Source organism: Rhincodon typus, chromosome 46, assembly GCF_021869965.1.
Source record: "Rhincodon typus isolate 14 chromosome 46, sRhiTyp1.1, whole genome shotgun sequence".
NCBI lineage: Eukaryota > Metazoa > Chordata > Chondrichthyes > Orectolobiformes > Rhincodontidae > Rhincodon > Rhincodon typus.
In genome coordinates this window covers 10,584,912-10,601,598 of record NC_063377.1, presented here as the reverse complement: position 1 = coordinate 10,601,598, position 16,687 = coordinate 10,584,912, and the positions used below count along the sequence as shown (strand labels likewise).

Below are 16,687 nucleotides of genomic sequence, written 5' to 3'. Positions count from 1 at the left end.
GTCCCACCACTCCACAGGTAACATCATGCAGTTTATTTTTTTTTAATTCACTTGTGGGTTTCACTAGCTGACCAGCATTTATTGCCCATCCTTAGTTGCCCTTGAGAAGGTGGTGATGAGCTGCCCTGAATCACTGCAGCCCATGTGCTGTAGGTAGACCTGCAATTCCCTGAGGGAGGGGTCGTAGGATTTTGACCCAGCGACAACCGAAGGAACGGCTGATATATTTCCAAGTCAGGATGGTGAGTGGCTTGGAGGGGAACTTGTAGGTGGTGGTGTTCCCATGCCCTTGTCCTTCCAGATGGAAGTGAGCCTGGCTTTAGAAAATGTTGTCTTACAAGCCTTGGTGAGTTGCTGCAGTGCATGAAAGATCTAGCAGAAAGATCTAGAAGCGTAATTGCTCGCAGCTTACCCTCTAATCATAAAAAGTAAAATGTTTAAGCACTTAGTTTGTGTGAATAGTGGCTTGGTGCTGGGACACTATAGGTGTGTTCCCAGAAGACAAAGGGAAATGGGAAATGAAATAGCAGAGACACTGGGAAAGGGTAGAAGGGTCACTAGACCCACAATGTTGAGTCTGCTTTCTCACAGATGCTGCCAGACAGTGCTGAATTTCTGCAGCTATTTCTGTTTTTGTTAGGGTGTTATGGGTAAACTCACCACAAGTTACCTTTAATTCAGCTACTTATTACAAAGTCTCAGAAAGTCTCAGTAGTGAAACAATGATTTAAACTTTACTGCATGCAGCAATCAAAATAACACCCCTCAAGTCAACAAGTTAAGCCTTACAACCCAACTTGGTTATTACCAGATTAATGGTGGAGCTTGACCATGACTTCACCAACAGTGTCTGTCTCTGAAAGTGTCCAGGGTTCAATCGTTATGCAGCATGGTTCTTCGAAGTTCTGCTACTAAATTGTTCTGGTGTTGGATTTTTATACAATTGTCTCTCTTTCAAGTTTGGGGTGTGACATTACTAATGATTCAATAGATTCTTTCATCCCTAAGATTGAATATACTTCTGGAGACCTCAGGTCTTGCCTTCTTATCAGCAGTAGCTCCCCTGTTCCCTGTTACATTCAGGATTAGCTGCCTGTTTAAAACACAGCTTTTCCTGCAATTAACTCCTTTACTTCGGAGCATTACTCCTGCAGGAAGACTTAATTGCCCATTTGTCACAAGGCAGCAGATTATCAACCAATTGTTATCTCCTGTCTCCCAGGAAACTGTTTGTTTATGAACAAAAACAAACTGAGTTCTGAGGAAGGGTCACCGGACCCAAAACGTTAACTCTGTTTTTTCCTTCACAGATGCTGCCAGACCTGCTGAGCTTTTCCAGCAACTTTGTTTTTGTTCCTGATTTACAGCATCCACAGTTTTTTCAGTTTTTAACTGTTCGTTTATGTTGTTCAACTCCTTTCCAGAGATGGTTAATTCACGTGTTTTTTTTAAAATTCCTTTATAACAGTTTCTCCCTGTCCCTTTAATTTCGAGAAACAGCTTATTCCAGAAAGAGTAGGTGCTAATTCTTTCAAACCACAAAATTATTAAAGTTGTGAAGTTTACTTTGTCACAAGGATTTTTTCATTGCTGTCCTCAGTCTGTGTTGTAAGTGTCAGTTTGGATCCAAGTCAATCAGTGAGACAGCTTTCTTTGTAGACAAGAGTGAATGGACCACTCAGTCCTAGACTGACTAAAGTTTGACTAATCCATAACCCTCAACCAATATCTCCGAAATAGATTAGTTGCTCAGTTACGGTTATTTTAATCAACATGCTTGGAAATGTTATTATACATCACCAGGACAGGTGGGGCTTGAACCTAGGCCCCTGAATTAGAGATAGGGACACTGTCAATGCACCATAAGAGCCCTGCCACTTTGTCTTCCAGATCCTTCTACACACTAGTCTCATAGAGATATTAGTTATAAAGAGCCTGCAATGAAAATTGAACTGACAAACCTGTTTGGATTCTTTGAGAAGGTCAACAATCTCATGTACATCTCTTTATTGTGTGTGCAGCCCTGAGGACATCAAATTGTGGAATGGAGGCAGTAGATTAGATTCAGAAATTAGCAATTGTTTAAAAGGTCCCTGAATGCCAGAATATACAGCAATGGTCCTCAATAAGGTGGGAACAGCTCCCACTCTCCCCCCCACAACCTCACCCCAATCTGTTTCTTTTGATACTAACTGAGGGATAAAATATTAGCGGCACATCAGGAGATTCTCCCCTCGCCCCCGCTCCCTTTTATAGTGCCATGAGATCTTCTGTCCAAATAAGAGTCTGAAGTAAACCCTATCCTTTCCTTTTGCAGGATAACTGCAGGCTGGTTCATAACAAGGACCAGCAGAACTCTGATGCAGACTCATTTGGAGACACATGTGATAATTGTCCCAATGTTCCCAACAACAATCAAAAGGACACAGACAACAATGGAGAGGGAGACGCTTGTGATAATGACATTGATGGAGACGGTATTTTCTATCAGTACATCTGAAGCACTACTACTACTACCTTACCCCAACGCCCAGGGAAATTCTTCCCTCTCCAAACCTTCAAGCATTCTGTCCACTCTGTCTCTGCTCTGAAACTCTGCGCAATCTTCACCCCTACCCCCAGCCCAAGAATGCTATGCCCCAAAACCCAAGAATTCCTATCTGTCAAATGCTAGGTAATTCTGCCCCAATACCCATGTAACTGTAACCACCCCTCCCTGAAACCACACCCACTTTCCCATCCATGCTAATTCCTCTGCCACAATCCTGAAGTATCTGTACCACACATGCCCCACCCACGCCCTCCCTCCATCCCCAGTGCTCTGAGGAACTCTGGAGACAGTACGGATGCAGATGCTGGAAGCCAGAGTCAATAAATGTGGAGCTGGAAAAGGACAGCAGGTCAGACAGCATCTGGGTTTCAGCTCCCTGCTCCTCGGATGCTGTCTGACCTGTTGTGCTTTTCCAGCTGCACACTTATTGACCTCTGAGGAGCTCTACCCTCTTTCTCAAGGTCCATATGGGTCTGTACCTGCAATCCCCTGTATACAACACCTCACCTTGAAGTATAAAACCCAACATTCTGTGACCCGATCCCCAGAGCAACATGAACTTCTAATCCTTCAGGAAACTGCCACAAAACCCTTGTTCTACTTATGGTTTTATTTTGTTTCCAGGTATTCCCAATCTTCTGGACAATTGTGCTGGGGTTCCAAATCCTCTCCAGACAGACAGGGATGGAGATGGAGTTGGAGATGCATGTGACAGCTGTCCTGAGATGAGTAATCCCACACAGGTACTATCCACCACCTTCCACAATCTTTTTGTAAACAAATACTGCTCTTTGATGTAATCAATAAGATACCTGCTGCAGAATCCAGATTCTACTCTGTGATCGGTGTTTGTGTAAGTTTCTGCTAGATTCCAATCACCTCTTTACTCCTTGCTTGGATTCTGTTCTCCTATATACCGCACTCTTTTATAATGTTAGATCCCACTGGAACCATCTGGAATGCCTTGGATAGATTTACCGGCACCAATCCCTCTTGCTGGTATTAGCCCAGGCTACAAGGACAAGGAGGGATGTTTACCCACTTGATATATGAGGCAGAAGGTAGGCTTACTGTTGATGAACATTAAACAGGTTCATTCCGTTTTACTGGAAAGCAAACTATATTACATCTAAAGATATATGAGGCATCGGGTTCCACTGAAGAGTAAGTTCACTTTGCTACTTCAGCTGAACACTGTTAACACAAAGAAAAATCACTGAGGTACAAACTGAAGATACTATATGACTATTTAGTTGGCTCCTCCCAATCTCAGTTTTTTTATATTCTAGTAGATGAAACTTATCTTGCGATGACTGTTAACCCTTTCGGGTACTAGAAACATCAAAAATAATAATGGATGACCTCAAAGTAAAAGCATCTCTAGGCATCAGTGACTACAGTATGATTGAATTTTACATCTGGTTTGAAGGGAGAAGGGTGGATCTAAGACTAGTACTTTAAACTTAAATAAGGACAACTTTGTAGGCATGAAAGTTGAAGTAAACTAGGAGATATATCAGTACTGAAGCAGTGGCAAATATTTAAGGAGATGTTCTAGAATAAGAAAATAGAAAATAGGAGCAGGAGGAGGCCATTTGGCCCATTGAGCCCACTTTACTGTTCAACATGATCCTGGCTGATCCTCCATTTTACACCATACTCCTACTCTAAGCCTTGATTCTTTTAGCTTCTAGAAATTTATCTATTTCTTTCTTAAACGTATTTAGTGATTTTACCTCCACAACGTTCTGTGGTAGAGAATTCCACAGGTTTACCACCCTCGGAGTGAAGACCAGTTTTCCCATCTCGGTTAGAAATGACCTCCTGTGTATCCTGAGACTGTGATCCATATTCTTCTGCACCCTCTGACCGGGGAAACATCCTCCCTGCAACCAGTCTGTATAGCCCTGTCAGAATTTTATACATTTCAGTGAGATCTTTCTCTCATTCTTCTAAATTGTAGTGAATACACAGGCTCAGTCGACACAATTTCTCTGCATATGACAAATCTGTCACCCCAGGAATCAATGTGGTGAACCTTGGCTACACTCCCTCTATGGCAAGTATACCTTTTCTTAGGTAAGGAGACCAAAACTGCAGGCAATACTCCAGCTGTGGTCTCATCAAGGCTCCATACAACTGCAGTAAGAATTCCGTGCTTCTGTAAACCATCTTGCAATGAAGGCCAATATAGAATTTGCTATCCTAACTGTTCACTGGACCTGCATGCTTACTTTGTACATTAATCTTTTTCCCCAATATATCATCATTTAAATAATAATCTGCACATTTACCCACATTAAACTGCACCTGCCATACTATTGCCCGTTCACTCAATCTGTCTAAATCTGTCTGAAGCCACTCATACCTAGTTTTGTCATCTGCAAACTTGGAAATATTACACTGCATTCACTCATCCAAATGGGTAAATATTGTGAATAGCTGGGGCAAAGCCCTTATGCCAGCACTAGAGCACTTGTCTCCACCTTCCATGCTGAAATAGGCCCATTTATTCCTACCCTCTGCTTCCTGTCTGCAGACCAATTTTCAGTCCATGTCAGTATATTCCCCTCAATCCCATGTGTTTTGATTTGGCATAGAAGCATCTAAAGTAGGACTTCATTAAAATCTTTCTGAAAATCCAAGCAAACCACATCCAGTGGTTCTCCCTCATATATTCCACTAGTTTGTATAATCCCATTGGTGTTTCCTGTATGTTCTGTTATCTCATCCTTTGTAGTAGACTTGTGCGATTTCCCTATGATTGATGTTAGGCTAACTGGTCTGTAATTCCTGATTTTTCTCTCTCCCTTTTTTAACAGTTGGGGGTTGCAGTTGCTACTCTCTAATGTTTTCCAGAATCTATGGAATTTTAGGAGATGACAACCAACACATCCAAAATTTCATTGGCCACCACCTGGAATACATTGGGGTGTGATTATCAGGCTCTTGGAACTTATCAGCTTCCAGACTCATTAATTTCTCCAGGGCCTTTTTTTGACTACTAGGAAGCTCCTTCAATTCTTTCTTCCTAATAGATTCTTGTTTCCCTACTACTTCTGTGAAGTTAGTTGTGTCTTCTGAGAAGACAGAATTAAAGTAGTTGTTTAATTGCTTTGCCATTTCCTTAACTCCATTATTAATTTTCCCATTTCAGACTGTAAGGGACCTACATTTGTTTTCACTGATCTTTTTCTTTTTGTATACTAATAGAAACTGTTACAGTCTGCTTTTATATTCCTTGTGCGTTTACTCTCATATTCTATTTTACCCCTCTTAATCGATCACTTGGTCCATCTTTGCTGAATTCTAAACTTCTCCCAGTTCTCAAGCTTGCTACTTTTTCTAACAGCTTTATATGAACACTCTGCACCTAATACTAGCCTTAATTTCTTTTGTTAGTCATGGGTTTGTGTTGTGTTCTTTCACCTGAAAGGAATCTATTGCTGTTGCAATGTATGCATTTGTTCCTTCAATATTAACCATTGCCTGCCCATTGTCATGCTTTCTAATGAAAATACTCAGTTTATTGAAGCCAACTCATCCTTCACCCTTCATTCTTTGTAGTTTCCTTTGTTTAGATTGAAGACCAAGTTTCGGATTGGACTATTTCACATTCTGTCCGAGCGAAGAATTCTCTCATGTTAGGGTCACATTTTCATCAAAGACCTCTCACAAAGATTATTAATTGATCTATTCACATTGCACAAATCCAAAACTGAATTTGTTGGTTCCTCAATGTACTTGTTTAAAAATCAATCTTGTACACATTCCAAGAATATATCCACCACAATATTACTGCCAATATGGGTTGCCAACTGTATATGTAGATTAAAGTAACCTATGTTTACTGTAAAACCCTGTTTGCATGCATCCCTTAAACAGTCTACTGATCTGGAGGGATGATAACAGCTCACCTATTAGAAAGAAATCTTGCTCTAATCTGTAGGCTATGTTGAAATATTCAATCTCATGGGGTTCCGCTATTGATTTACCAACCACTGGTCCAGATCGGAATGCTGGAGGTAGATTTCAAGGTCACAATTAGACAGTGAAGCTCATAGATGACTGTGCATGGATTGTCCGTGGAAATAAATTCTGCTAAATCATGTGGATTGTGTTTGGAGCGTGGTTGGGGGAGGCCCGCATTTGGAATGTGGTTGGGGGAGGCCTGCGTTTGGAGCATGGTTGGGGGAGGCCTGCTTTTGGTATGAGGCCTGTTCTCTAGCGTGAGGGTGGGGAATGCCTGGGCATGTTTGGCGAGAGGGTAGGCGTAATGTACATTTGGTGTGAGGGTGGGAGCAGCCACCCCTAAACTCACAACAAAGACAGGCCTCCTCTAACCTCACTCCAAACACGGGCCTCCCCCATCCTTACAGCAGTGTTTGGAGTGAGGGTGGGGGAGGTGTATGTTTGGTGTGAGGTTAGGGCAGGCATGTGTTTGGTGCCAGGATGTGGGCAGCCCATGTTTGGTGTGAGTTAAGGGGGAGGCCCGTGTTTGGCGTGAGGGTGGGGGAGGCATGTGTTTGGCGTGAGGGTGGGGGAGGCCTGTGTTTGGCGTGAGGTTGGGGGAGGCCTGTGTTTGGCATGAGGTTCGAGGAGGCCTGTGTTTGGCATGAGGTTCAGGGAGGCCTGTGTTTGGCGTGAGGGTGGGGGAGGCCCGTGTTTGGCGTGAGGGTGGGGGAGGCCCGTGTTTGGTGTGAGGGTGGGGGAGGCCCGTGTTTGGTGTTAGGGGTTTATGTGTTTGTTGCAAATTTAGGGGTGAGTTGCCTCCTCAATGAATTTGTCTATTTTGTTTCCTGTCTGTAGACTGATGCAGATGATGATCTTGTTGGCGATGCTTGTGATAATAATCAAGATGGGTATGTCACTGTCTTTTAAACTCCACATACTCCCACCTTATGGTCCCTGTCTCTCTCTCTCTCTCTCTCGTGCACATGTGCAGTTTAGTGTGGTTCCCTTTTCAATCTGTGTCATTGGGTAATTTGGCTGGGGAGCTAATAGTATTAGTAACGGTTCTCTGATCATTTGTCTCATGATCTCTTCTACAAAATCCATTGATCTGTATATTCGAAGTGTTTAGGATAAAGCTTGATTGTAATGCCCCTTATTATGGAAAGTGCTACTGACAGTCTCTACCTAACACAAGCGAAGGTTTTCGGTAGAAGAAAACAAATTATGGACTTGCGCAGGGTTAATTTTAAACATTAGCTGCATACATCAATGAACATCTTGTTGTAAAACCTCCTCCCATATTTACACCCCTGTACACATGCAGCAGAAGTAGATAGAGGGAGAAAGTTTTCAGATCAATACCTTTTCAAATTTCTGGCCAAATGATCAATCATCCTAAAGTCACACACCTCCTACATGCTTTCTGCCAGTCTCTGCTCTTGTTCTAATACTCCCACTACTCCAACTCACTGTCTTGACATGATTCCTGTTCCTTGTAAACCTTCACCAATCAATTCTTCCCTCTTATGAGCATTGTTTCTCTACCATCCTTTGTCTACCAATCCTCCAATTCCACTTTAGGCACCATTCCTGTTCCTGTCACCTTCTGTTTTACTCTGACCATGTCTTGTATGAAATGTTGACCTGTTTTTGCGTATGTGTCCATTTTGTGTATGTTACAATGAACATTAACCTTTTTCTTGTGTTATGATGAGCATTGACCATTGTTTGTGTGTTATGGTGCAGTTCACTGTTGTATATATGTGTCATGGTGAGATATTAACCTCATTCTGTGTGTGTTATGGTGAGCTGTTTTGTGTGTGGCATGATGAGATATTAAGACCGTAAGAAATAGGAATAGGAGTCAGCCATTCATCTCCTTGAGCTTGCTCAACCATTTAACAGGATCATGGCTAATCTAACAGTCCTCTCTTCTTTCTTGCTGTTTCCCTGTAATCCTTAATAGCCCTTCCAAAATGAACACTTTTGCATTTTCTCACATTATATTCCATTTGCCAATGTTTTGCCAATTTAATAACCTTCCAATATCTTCTGTAAACTGTTTTTATCCTTCTCACAACCTGCCTTGCCACCTATTTTATTGTCGTCTGCAAATTTGGCTAAAATTCACTTCCTTCCTCCAAGTCAGTAATATAAGTTGTAAACAGCTGTGATGTCAGCACTGATCCCTGTGGAAGTCCATTGGTCACAGGTTGCCAACCTGAAAAAGGAAAGAAAACTTTATTCCTGTCCACGACCAATTCTGTATGGACCATTGTTTATGTGTCGTGGTGAGACATTGACCTTTGTTCGTGTGTGTTATGGTGAAATATTGACTGTCTGTGTATGTAATGGTGAGATATTATTGACTGTGTGTGTGTGTGTGTGTTGTGTGTGTGTAATGGTGAGATATTGACTCTGTGTGTGTGTTGTGCGTGTGTAATGGTGAGGTATTGACTGTGTGTGTGTGTGTGTGTGTATGTGTGTGTGTGTGTGTTCTGGTGAGCTGTTGATACTACTGGTGTGTATAATGGTGAAATGGTGACTATTTTTTTGTTGGGTTTGGGTTGTAGTGATGGCGATGGGCATCAGGACTCCAAAGACAATTGTCCAGAAATTCCTAACAGCTCTCAGCTGGACTCTGACAATGACGGGTTGGGCGATGAGTGTGATGATGATGATGACAATGACGGGGTTCCTGACTATGGGCCATCGGGTCCTGATAACTGCCGCTTAATTGTGAATCCCAATCAGAAGGATTCTGATGGTTAGTGACTCAACTCTCTCACCATAAAGTGGTAGTTCCTGGTGGATGTTTCATAATGTGCTGGGGCTTGAGGATGAGGGTGGGATTGAGAGATAGAGTTGAGGTTCAATGATAGCTTCAATGAGCTTCATGGATTGCATGAATTTTGGGAAAGGAGGGCGAGTTGACTACAGGTAGGTGGGTCAGATGAAGTCAGTGCCTTTGTTTCATTCTGATGTGCTACTTGTCTTTTATGTAGATAATGGGATTGGTGATGCTTGTGAAAATGACTTTGATAATGACGCTGTCTTTGACCAATTTGATGTCTGTCCCGAGAGTGCAGAGGTCACTCTCACTGATTTCCGAGCCTATCAGACTGTTGTTCTGGATCCTGAGGGTGATGCACAGATTGACCCAAATTGGGTGGTCCTAAACCAGGTAAATTTATTCTTACTGCATCTCTTTATTTGTATCAATTCTCAGTCTCTTTCTTTAACATGGAAAACCTTAATCAGATCTCAGTCAAGGCACTGAATGATGTATTGCACTGCGAACTATGGGAGGTACATTAAAGCAGCAAAGAGGGTTCAGTATAGATTTACTGAGTGTTGCTGGGCATAAACAAATAACTACTTGGAAAGATCAGAAACTGTGTTTTGTTTAGCTAGAACATAGATTACAGGATGATGTGACAGAAGTAGAAAAAAACATGGTAAATAGAAACAACTTGTTTTCTGGAATGAGGGGCAACAAATATCTAAAAGAATAGAGGTCAGGCTAAATGTTTACAATTATGAGATTCTGAAATTCACACGCAGGGTCAGTGTTTGAGGTAAAAACTGTCAACATTCAAGGTTCAAGTAGACTGAACTGATTTGATGGTTGAAGGTTAGGTAACAAAGCACGTAAATTTGATTAGAACTGTTGACATGAGGGAAGGTTAAACACAGATAGACTGGTTGTCTTGAATGGCTCATTTCTTTCCCATAAATAATAAGATTTTTTTTAATGTACAGACACCACTATCTTATGGTGGGTGTTCAGTGTTTGTGTTTATTCAGTGTTTTAGTGATTAGATGATGACAGTGAAACAACTTTCTGTCCTCATTTTGAGCAGTGGATCCAAAATCTAATCACTGAAGTAATGAGATGTTAACAAACAACTTATTGAAATAATTCAAACTTCACATTGCTTGAAAAAAGCAGCCTTTGAATGGGTGAGGGTAATGACAGGGTGTACACAGAGTGAGCACAGGGAGAAGACAAGCGTACAGCCAGAGTACAAGTTTATTGAACTCCCTAAAATAATTGGTTCATTTAATATATTATAATTGATACCTGTATCAATGAAAAATGCTCATTACTGACATGATGTTGATATGGACTATGTAGAAGGTAAGGTGATATTGCTTTTGAGGGCATCCTGCCTCACCCTCCCCAATTAGGGAACCCATGAGATTGGTGAAATGTTGCTTTTAGACCCAATCCTGTGGTCACCCAGCATGCAGCTAAGGTTAAAATTGCCTCTTTGTTGTCAGTCCCTTATATTCTACTTCTACTTGGATAAAGCACACCTCCATCCAAAACCAACTCCTCTATACCTGAAAATATTCTGTCTTTCCTGTCTTCCATTATACCTTTTCCAAACTCATTTTATCCATAACACCTGTTTTCTTCTGTCTTGGCCCCATTCATACTAAATTGCTACTCACTCAACCTCCCATCCGGCCCCAATTCAGCTGATGTTGCAAATGGTTCCCTCTCCTCACATGTTGCCCTTATCTTTAACACCTACTCCTCAAAAGAAACAGCATTTGACACCCCCCCACCCTGCCACCCCCACCACACTGTGCTTGAACACTAAGAATAAAGAACACTACAGCACAGTAACAGGCCATTCGGCCCACCAAGACTGCGCTGAGACATGATGCCTTTTGCATCTACACAGTCCGTATCCCTCTATTCCCTGCCTATTCATGTATCTGTCAAGACATCTCTTAAAACTCTGCTATTGTATCTGCGTCTACCACCTTCTCTGGCAGTGCATTCCAGGCACTTGACATCCTCTGTTTAACAAAGAGACTTGCCTCTCACATTTCCTTTAAACTTTTCCCCTTTTACCTTAAACTTGTGCCCCCTAGTAATTGACATTTCATAGAATCGTAGAATTCCTTCAGTGTGGGTGCAGGCCATTTGGACCATCGATCCATACCGACCCTCCAAAAAGCATCCCACCGAGACCCAACCACCAACCCTATCCCTGCATTTCCCACCCTAGACAATTTAGCATGGCCAATCCACCTAACCTGCACATCTTTGGACTGTGGGACGAAACCGGAGCACCCAGAGGAAACTCATGCAGACACAGGCAGAATGTGCAAACTCCATACAGTCACCTGAGGCTGGAATCGTACCTGGGTCCCTAGTGTTGTGAGGCAGCCGTGCTAACCACTGAACCACCATGCCGCCCTGGGAAAAAAACCTCCACAACTATCCATGCCTTTCATAATGTTGTAAACATAAATCAGGTACGCCTAACCGCTCCCCCCCCGCCATCCCCACCAATCCTTTGATATTCAAGTGAAAACAAACCAAGTTTGTCCAATCTCTGCTCATAGCTAACACACTCCAAACCAGGCAACATCCTGGTAAACCATTTCTATACCCTCTCCAAAACCTCCACATCCTTCTAGAAGTGTGGTGACCAGATAGTACACAATATTCCAAATGTGGTCTAACTAAAATTCTATACTGCTGCAACATAACTTACCAGTTTTTATACTCTATACCCTGATCGATGAAGGAAAGCATGCCATATGCCTCCTTGACCACCTTGTCCACTTGTGTTGCCATTTTCAGGGAACGGTGGATCTGCGCAACTAGATTCCTCTGAATGTCAATGTTATTAAAGGTTCTACCACTAACTGTATACTTTCCCTCCTGCTTTAGATCTTCCAAAATGCATCACCTTGCATTTGTCCAGATTAAACTCCATATGCCATTTCTTTGCCCAAGTCTCCAGCCTAACTATATCCTGCTGTAACCTCTGACAATCCTCCTGACTATCAGCAGCTCCTCCCCATCATTGTGTCACCCACAAATTTACTAATCATGTCATCTACATTCTCCTCCAAATCATTTATATATATTACAAACAATAGGGGTTCCAGCACTGATCCCTGCGGAACACACTGGTCACAGATCCAGTCAGGAAATTACCCTTCTACCACCACTCTCTGTCTTCTATGACTGAGCCATCTTTATCCATCTTACTCGTTCATTGCAGATCCCATGTGATTTCACATTTTGTATCAGCCTGCCATGAGGGACCTTTGTCAAAGGCCATGCTGAAGTCCATTTAGATAACATCTACCAGGGGAGGCGATGACCTTGTGGTATTATTGCTAGACTGTTAATCCAGAGACCCAAGTAATGATCTGGGGACCCAGGTTTGAATCCCATTAAGGCAGATGGTGGAATTTGAATTCAATAAATATCTGGAATTGAAAGTCTAATGATGACCATGAAACCATTATTGATTGTCATGAAAACCCCATCTGGATCACTGATGTCCTTTAGGAAAGGAAACTGACATTCTTACCTGGTCTGGCCTACATATGCTTTCAGAAACACAGCAATGTGGTTGACTCTTATTGCTCTCTGGGCCTAGCCAGCAATGCCATCATCTGTGAATGAATACCACACTGCGCTCATCAATCATCTTTGTCACTTCCTCAAAAACTCAATCAAGCTTGTGAGACACGACCTTCCCCACACAAAGCCATGCGGCCAATCACTAATAAGTCCATATTTTTTCAAATGTGAGTTAATCCTATCCCTAAGAATCTTCTCCAATAATTTCCCTACCACCGATGTGAGGCTTACCAGCCTGTAATTTACTCGACTATCCCTACTGCCCTTCTTAAACAAAGGAACAACGTTGGCTATTCCCCAGTCCTCTGGGACCTCTCCTGTGACCAAAGAGGAAATGAAAATTCCATACAAGGCCCCAGAAATTTCCTCACCTGGCTCCCTCAGCATTCTGGGATAGATCCCGTTAGGTCCTATGGATTTGCCTACCTTAATGCTTTTCAAAACACCCAACACCAGCTTTTTATATCGACACGCTTGAGAATATCAACATACCCCTCCTAAGACTCGTTATCCACTGTATCCTTCTCCTTTGTGAATACTGATGCAAAGTATGTGTTAAAAGACTCCACCCACTTCCTCCAGTTCCATGCATAAATTCCCTCCTTAGTCCGTGAGTGGACCTACCGTTTCCCTAGCTACCCTCTTGCTCCTTATATATATGTAAAACTTCTTGGATTTTTCTTGATCCTGTTTGCTAAAGACATTTCATGGCCCCTTTTAGCCCTCCTAATTCCTTATTGAGTTCTTTCCTGCTATCTTTGTATTCTTTGAGAGCTCTGTCTGTCTTAAGTTTCCTAAACTTTATGTATGCCTCCTTTTTTTTCTGACTAAGCTTTCAAGTTTTCTTGCCATCCAAGGTTACCGAATCTTGCCATCCTTATCCTTCATTTTCCAGGAACATGCTAGACGTGAACTCTAGTCAACTGGACTTTAAAAGATTCCCACATGCAAGATGTGGATTTACCCTCAAAATGCCACCCCCAATCTACATTCCCCAGTTCTGCCTGGCATTGTGGTAGTTAGCCTTCCTCCAGTTTCATACTTTCACCCAAAGACTACTTTTATCCTTATCCATAAGTAACCTAAAACTTCCAGAATTATGGTCACTCTTCCCAAAATGCTCCCCCCACTGAAACTTCAATAACCTGGCCAGGATCATTCCCCAATACCAGGTGTAGCATCGCCCTTCTTAGTTGGCCTATTTACATATTGTTTAAAAAAAAACCATCCTGGAAACACCTAACAAATTCTCCCCCACCCAAGTCTCTGTCACTCAGGGAATCCCGGTCAATATAGGGAAAGTTAAAATCGTACACCACATCAACCCTGTTGCTTTTTCATTTTTCCATAATCTGTCGACATATCTGTTCCTCTATCTCCCACTGGCTGTTGGGAGGCCTGTAGTACAATCTCATCAAAGTGATTGCATCCTTCCTATTCCTGAGCTCTATCCATAAGGCCTTGCTAGATGAGCCCTCCAAAGTGTCCTCCCTCAGTACAGCTGTGATATTGTCCCTGATCATTAAGGCAACTACCCTGCCTCTTTTACACCCCTCTATCTTGCCTGAAACATCTAAATCCCGGAATGCTAAGCTGCCAGTCTCGTTCTTCTCTCAACCAAGTCTCTGTAATAGCTTTTTTATATATATATATATTAATCCAAGCTCTAAGTTCAGTTGCCTTACCTATTATACTCCTCACTTTAAAACAAATACACTTCAGACCACCAGTCCTGCTGTATTCAGTATCCTGTCTTTGTCTGTTCTTCCCCTTAGCCTTACTGGCCTTAATCTCTGACTCCTCATCTGTCATTTCCCTTGCCGACCTATTGCTCTGGCACCCCACTCCCTGCCACACTAAACCCTCTCGAATGGAACTAGCAAACCTCCCTGTCAGGATGTTGCCACCCCTCCAGTTTAGGTGCAACCTGTCTTACTTGTATAGGCCCCACCTGCCCCCAGAAGACATCCCAATGATCCACATACCTAAAGCCCTCCATCCTACACTAGCTCTTTAGCCACATATTTAACTGTACTATCTTCCTATTCCTAACCTGACTGGCACATAGCACAGGAAGTAATCCCGAGATTGCAACCATAGTGGTCCTGCTTTTCAGCTTCCTACCTAACTCCCTGAATTCTCTTTGCAGGACCACATCTCTCTTTCTGCCTGTGTTGTTAGTACCAATATGGACCACAACCTCTGGCTGCTTTCCCTCCCCCTTTAGAATATCCTGTGCCCGCTCAGATGCATCATTGACCCTGGCTCCAGGGAGGAAACACACTATCCTGGAGTGTCATTTGCAGCCACAGAAATGCCTATCTGTGCCCCTGACTATAGAGTCCTTTGTCACTACTGCTCGCCTGCGCTTCGACCCTCCAGCCTATACAACCGTGACAGTCATGGTGCCACTGATCTGACTGCTGCTTTCCCCTGAGAGGCCATCCCCCCACCAACCGTATCCAAAATGGTATACCTGTTTGAGAGGGGAATGGCCACATGGGACTCCTGCACTGCCTGCCAACACTTACTTGTCTTCCTGGTGGTCACCCAACTCTTCTCTGTCTGTGTAGCCCTTACTATTGGTGTGCCTAACTCACAACATTCTCAGCCCAATGGATGTTCCATAGTGAGTCCATCTGCAGGTGAATGCACTTCTTGCATATTCCATGGACATTGGGCATGTCCCTGATTTCCCACATGTTGCAGGAGGAGCATTCCATGGGGCCAAATTCTCCTGCCATTTTGAACCACATTAGTTAAATCAACCTTATTAACTACAGACAACAATCCAGGAGCTGATTACACAATTTGACTCACTAGTCACCAAACTCAGTCTCTCACTCCCACTCTCTATTCCTAGCAGACTACAACTACAAAAAGTAAGTACCTAGTCTCTCTCTAAACACTACTCACTCAGTCTGCAAACCCATTTCCTGAGGAGCCAAGCCTAAGTCACTTTTTGAGTCATGATGTCACATCCAGAGCTCCGCGTCTAGATTCAGCTCCATGTTCATTCAGGTGTTTATCCTACTGCCACACATCTAACCTTGTCTCATTTGATCCTTGCTCAAAACCCACCCCAACTTTCTTAAACACACCCTAAATCTTCCCAAAATTGGCCCCATCACTGAACCCCACCCCCCTGTGCCTGAAACCTGTAACCCCCCTCTGCCTTCCATTTAAAGCTCCTGTCAGAAGCCATCCATCTTCTTTGTGTTAGGGGAGTTGGGTTCAGTCACCAATTATAAGGATCCTTCTGGCTGCCTTTTGTGATTCAGAAGTATATATCACGATGGCCCTTATTATGTTGTCATTTGTCATGTTGCACTTACTGAGCAATGCATAGCTGTCTATCGCCATCATTACAACCCAAATCTAACCCAACCTAGTCAATATCTTGCCACTATGCAAAAACAGGATGAAAACCTCATCTTAAGCATATTGCTGCTTCCCAAGCCCATGATGACGTCTTTTTCACAACTCTCCTTTGAATCTCTTAGACTGTCCCATAACATTTTAAAAATCCTAACAAAGGTCATGAATGAAATTCTCCTCATCTACAGACATGGATCATAATTCCTTCTCAATCTCTTGGCAATCTTAACATACATGATTCGACCATCATTCTTCAACGGCCCTCTCCCTTTTCCATGGGACTATCCTAATTTTACTTGTTTATCCAAATACAGACACAGCATCTTCAGCAAGATAACAAGCTGTAGAGCTGGATGAACACAGCAGGCCAAGCAGCATCAGAGGAGCAGGAAGGCTGATGTTTC

At 42.8% G+C, this 16,687-nt stretch overlaps 1 protein-coding gene across 1 annotated transcript in view; it reads left to right on the top strand.

Annotated features, from left to right (window-relative positions):
• The window catches only part of LOC109923310 (thrombospondin-3-like), a 77,266-nt gene extending 61,924 nt beyond the window's left edge, over positions 1-15,342 (top strand). Inside the window, exons 12-17 of the mRNA XM_048620325.1 lie at positions 2,318-2,477; positions 3,176-3,294; positions 7,361-7,413; positions 9,079-9,272; positions 9,511-9,689; positions 15,133-15,342. Coding sequence (XP_048476282.1) covers positions 2,318-2,477; positions 3,176-3,294; positions 7,361-7,413; positions 9,079-9,272; positions 9,511-9,689; positions 15,133-15,342 — 915 coding nt within the window. The remainder of the gene's footprint in view (positions 1-2,317; positions 2,478-3,175; positions 3,295-7,360; positions 7,414-9,078; positions 9,273-9,510; positions 9,690-15,132) is intronic.
• Positions 15,343-16,687: the final 1,345 nt, after the last annotated feature.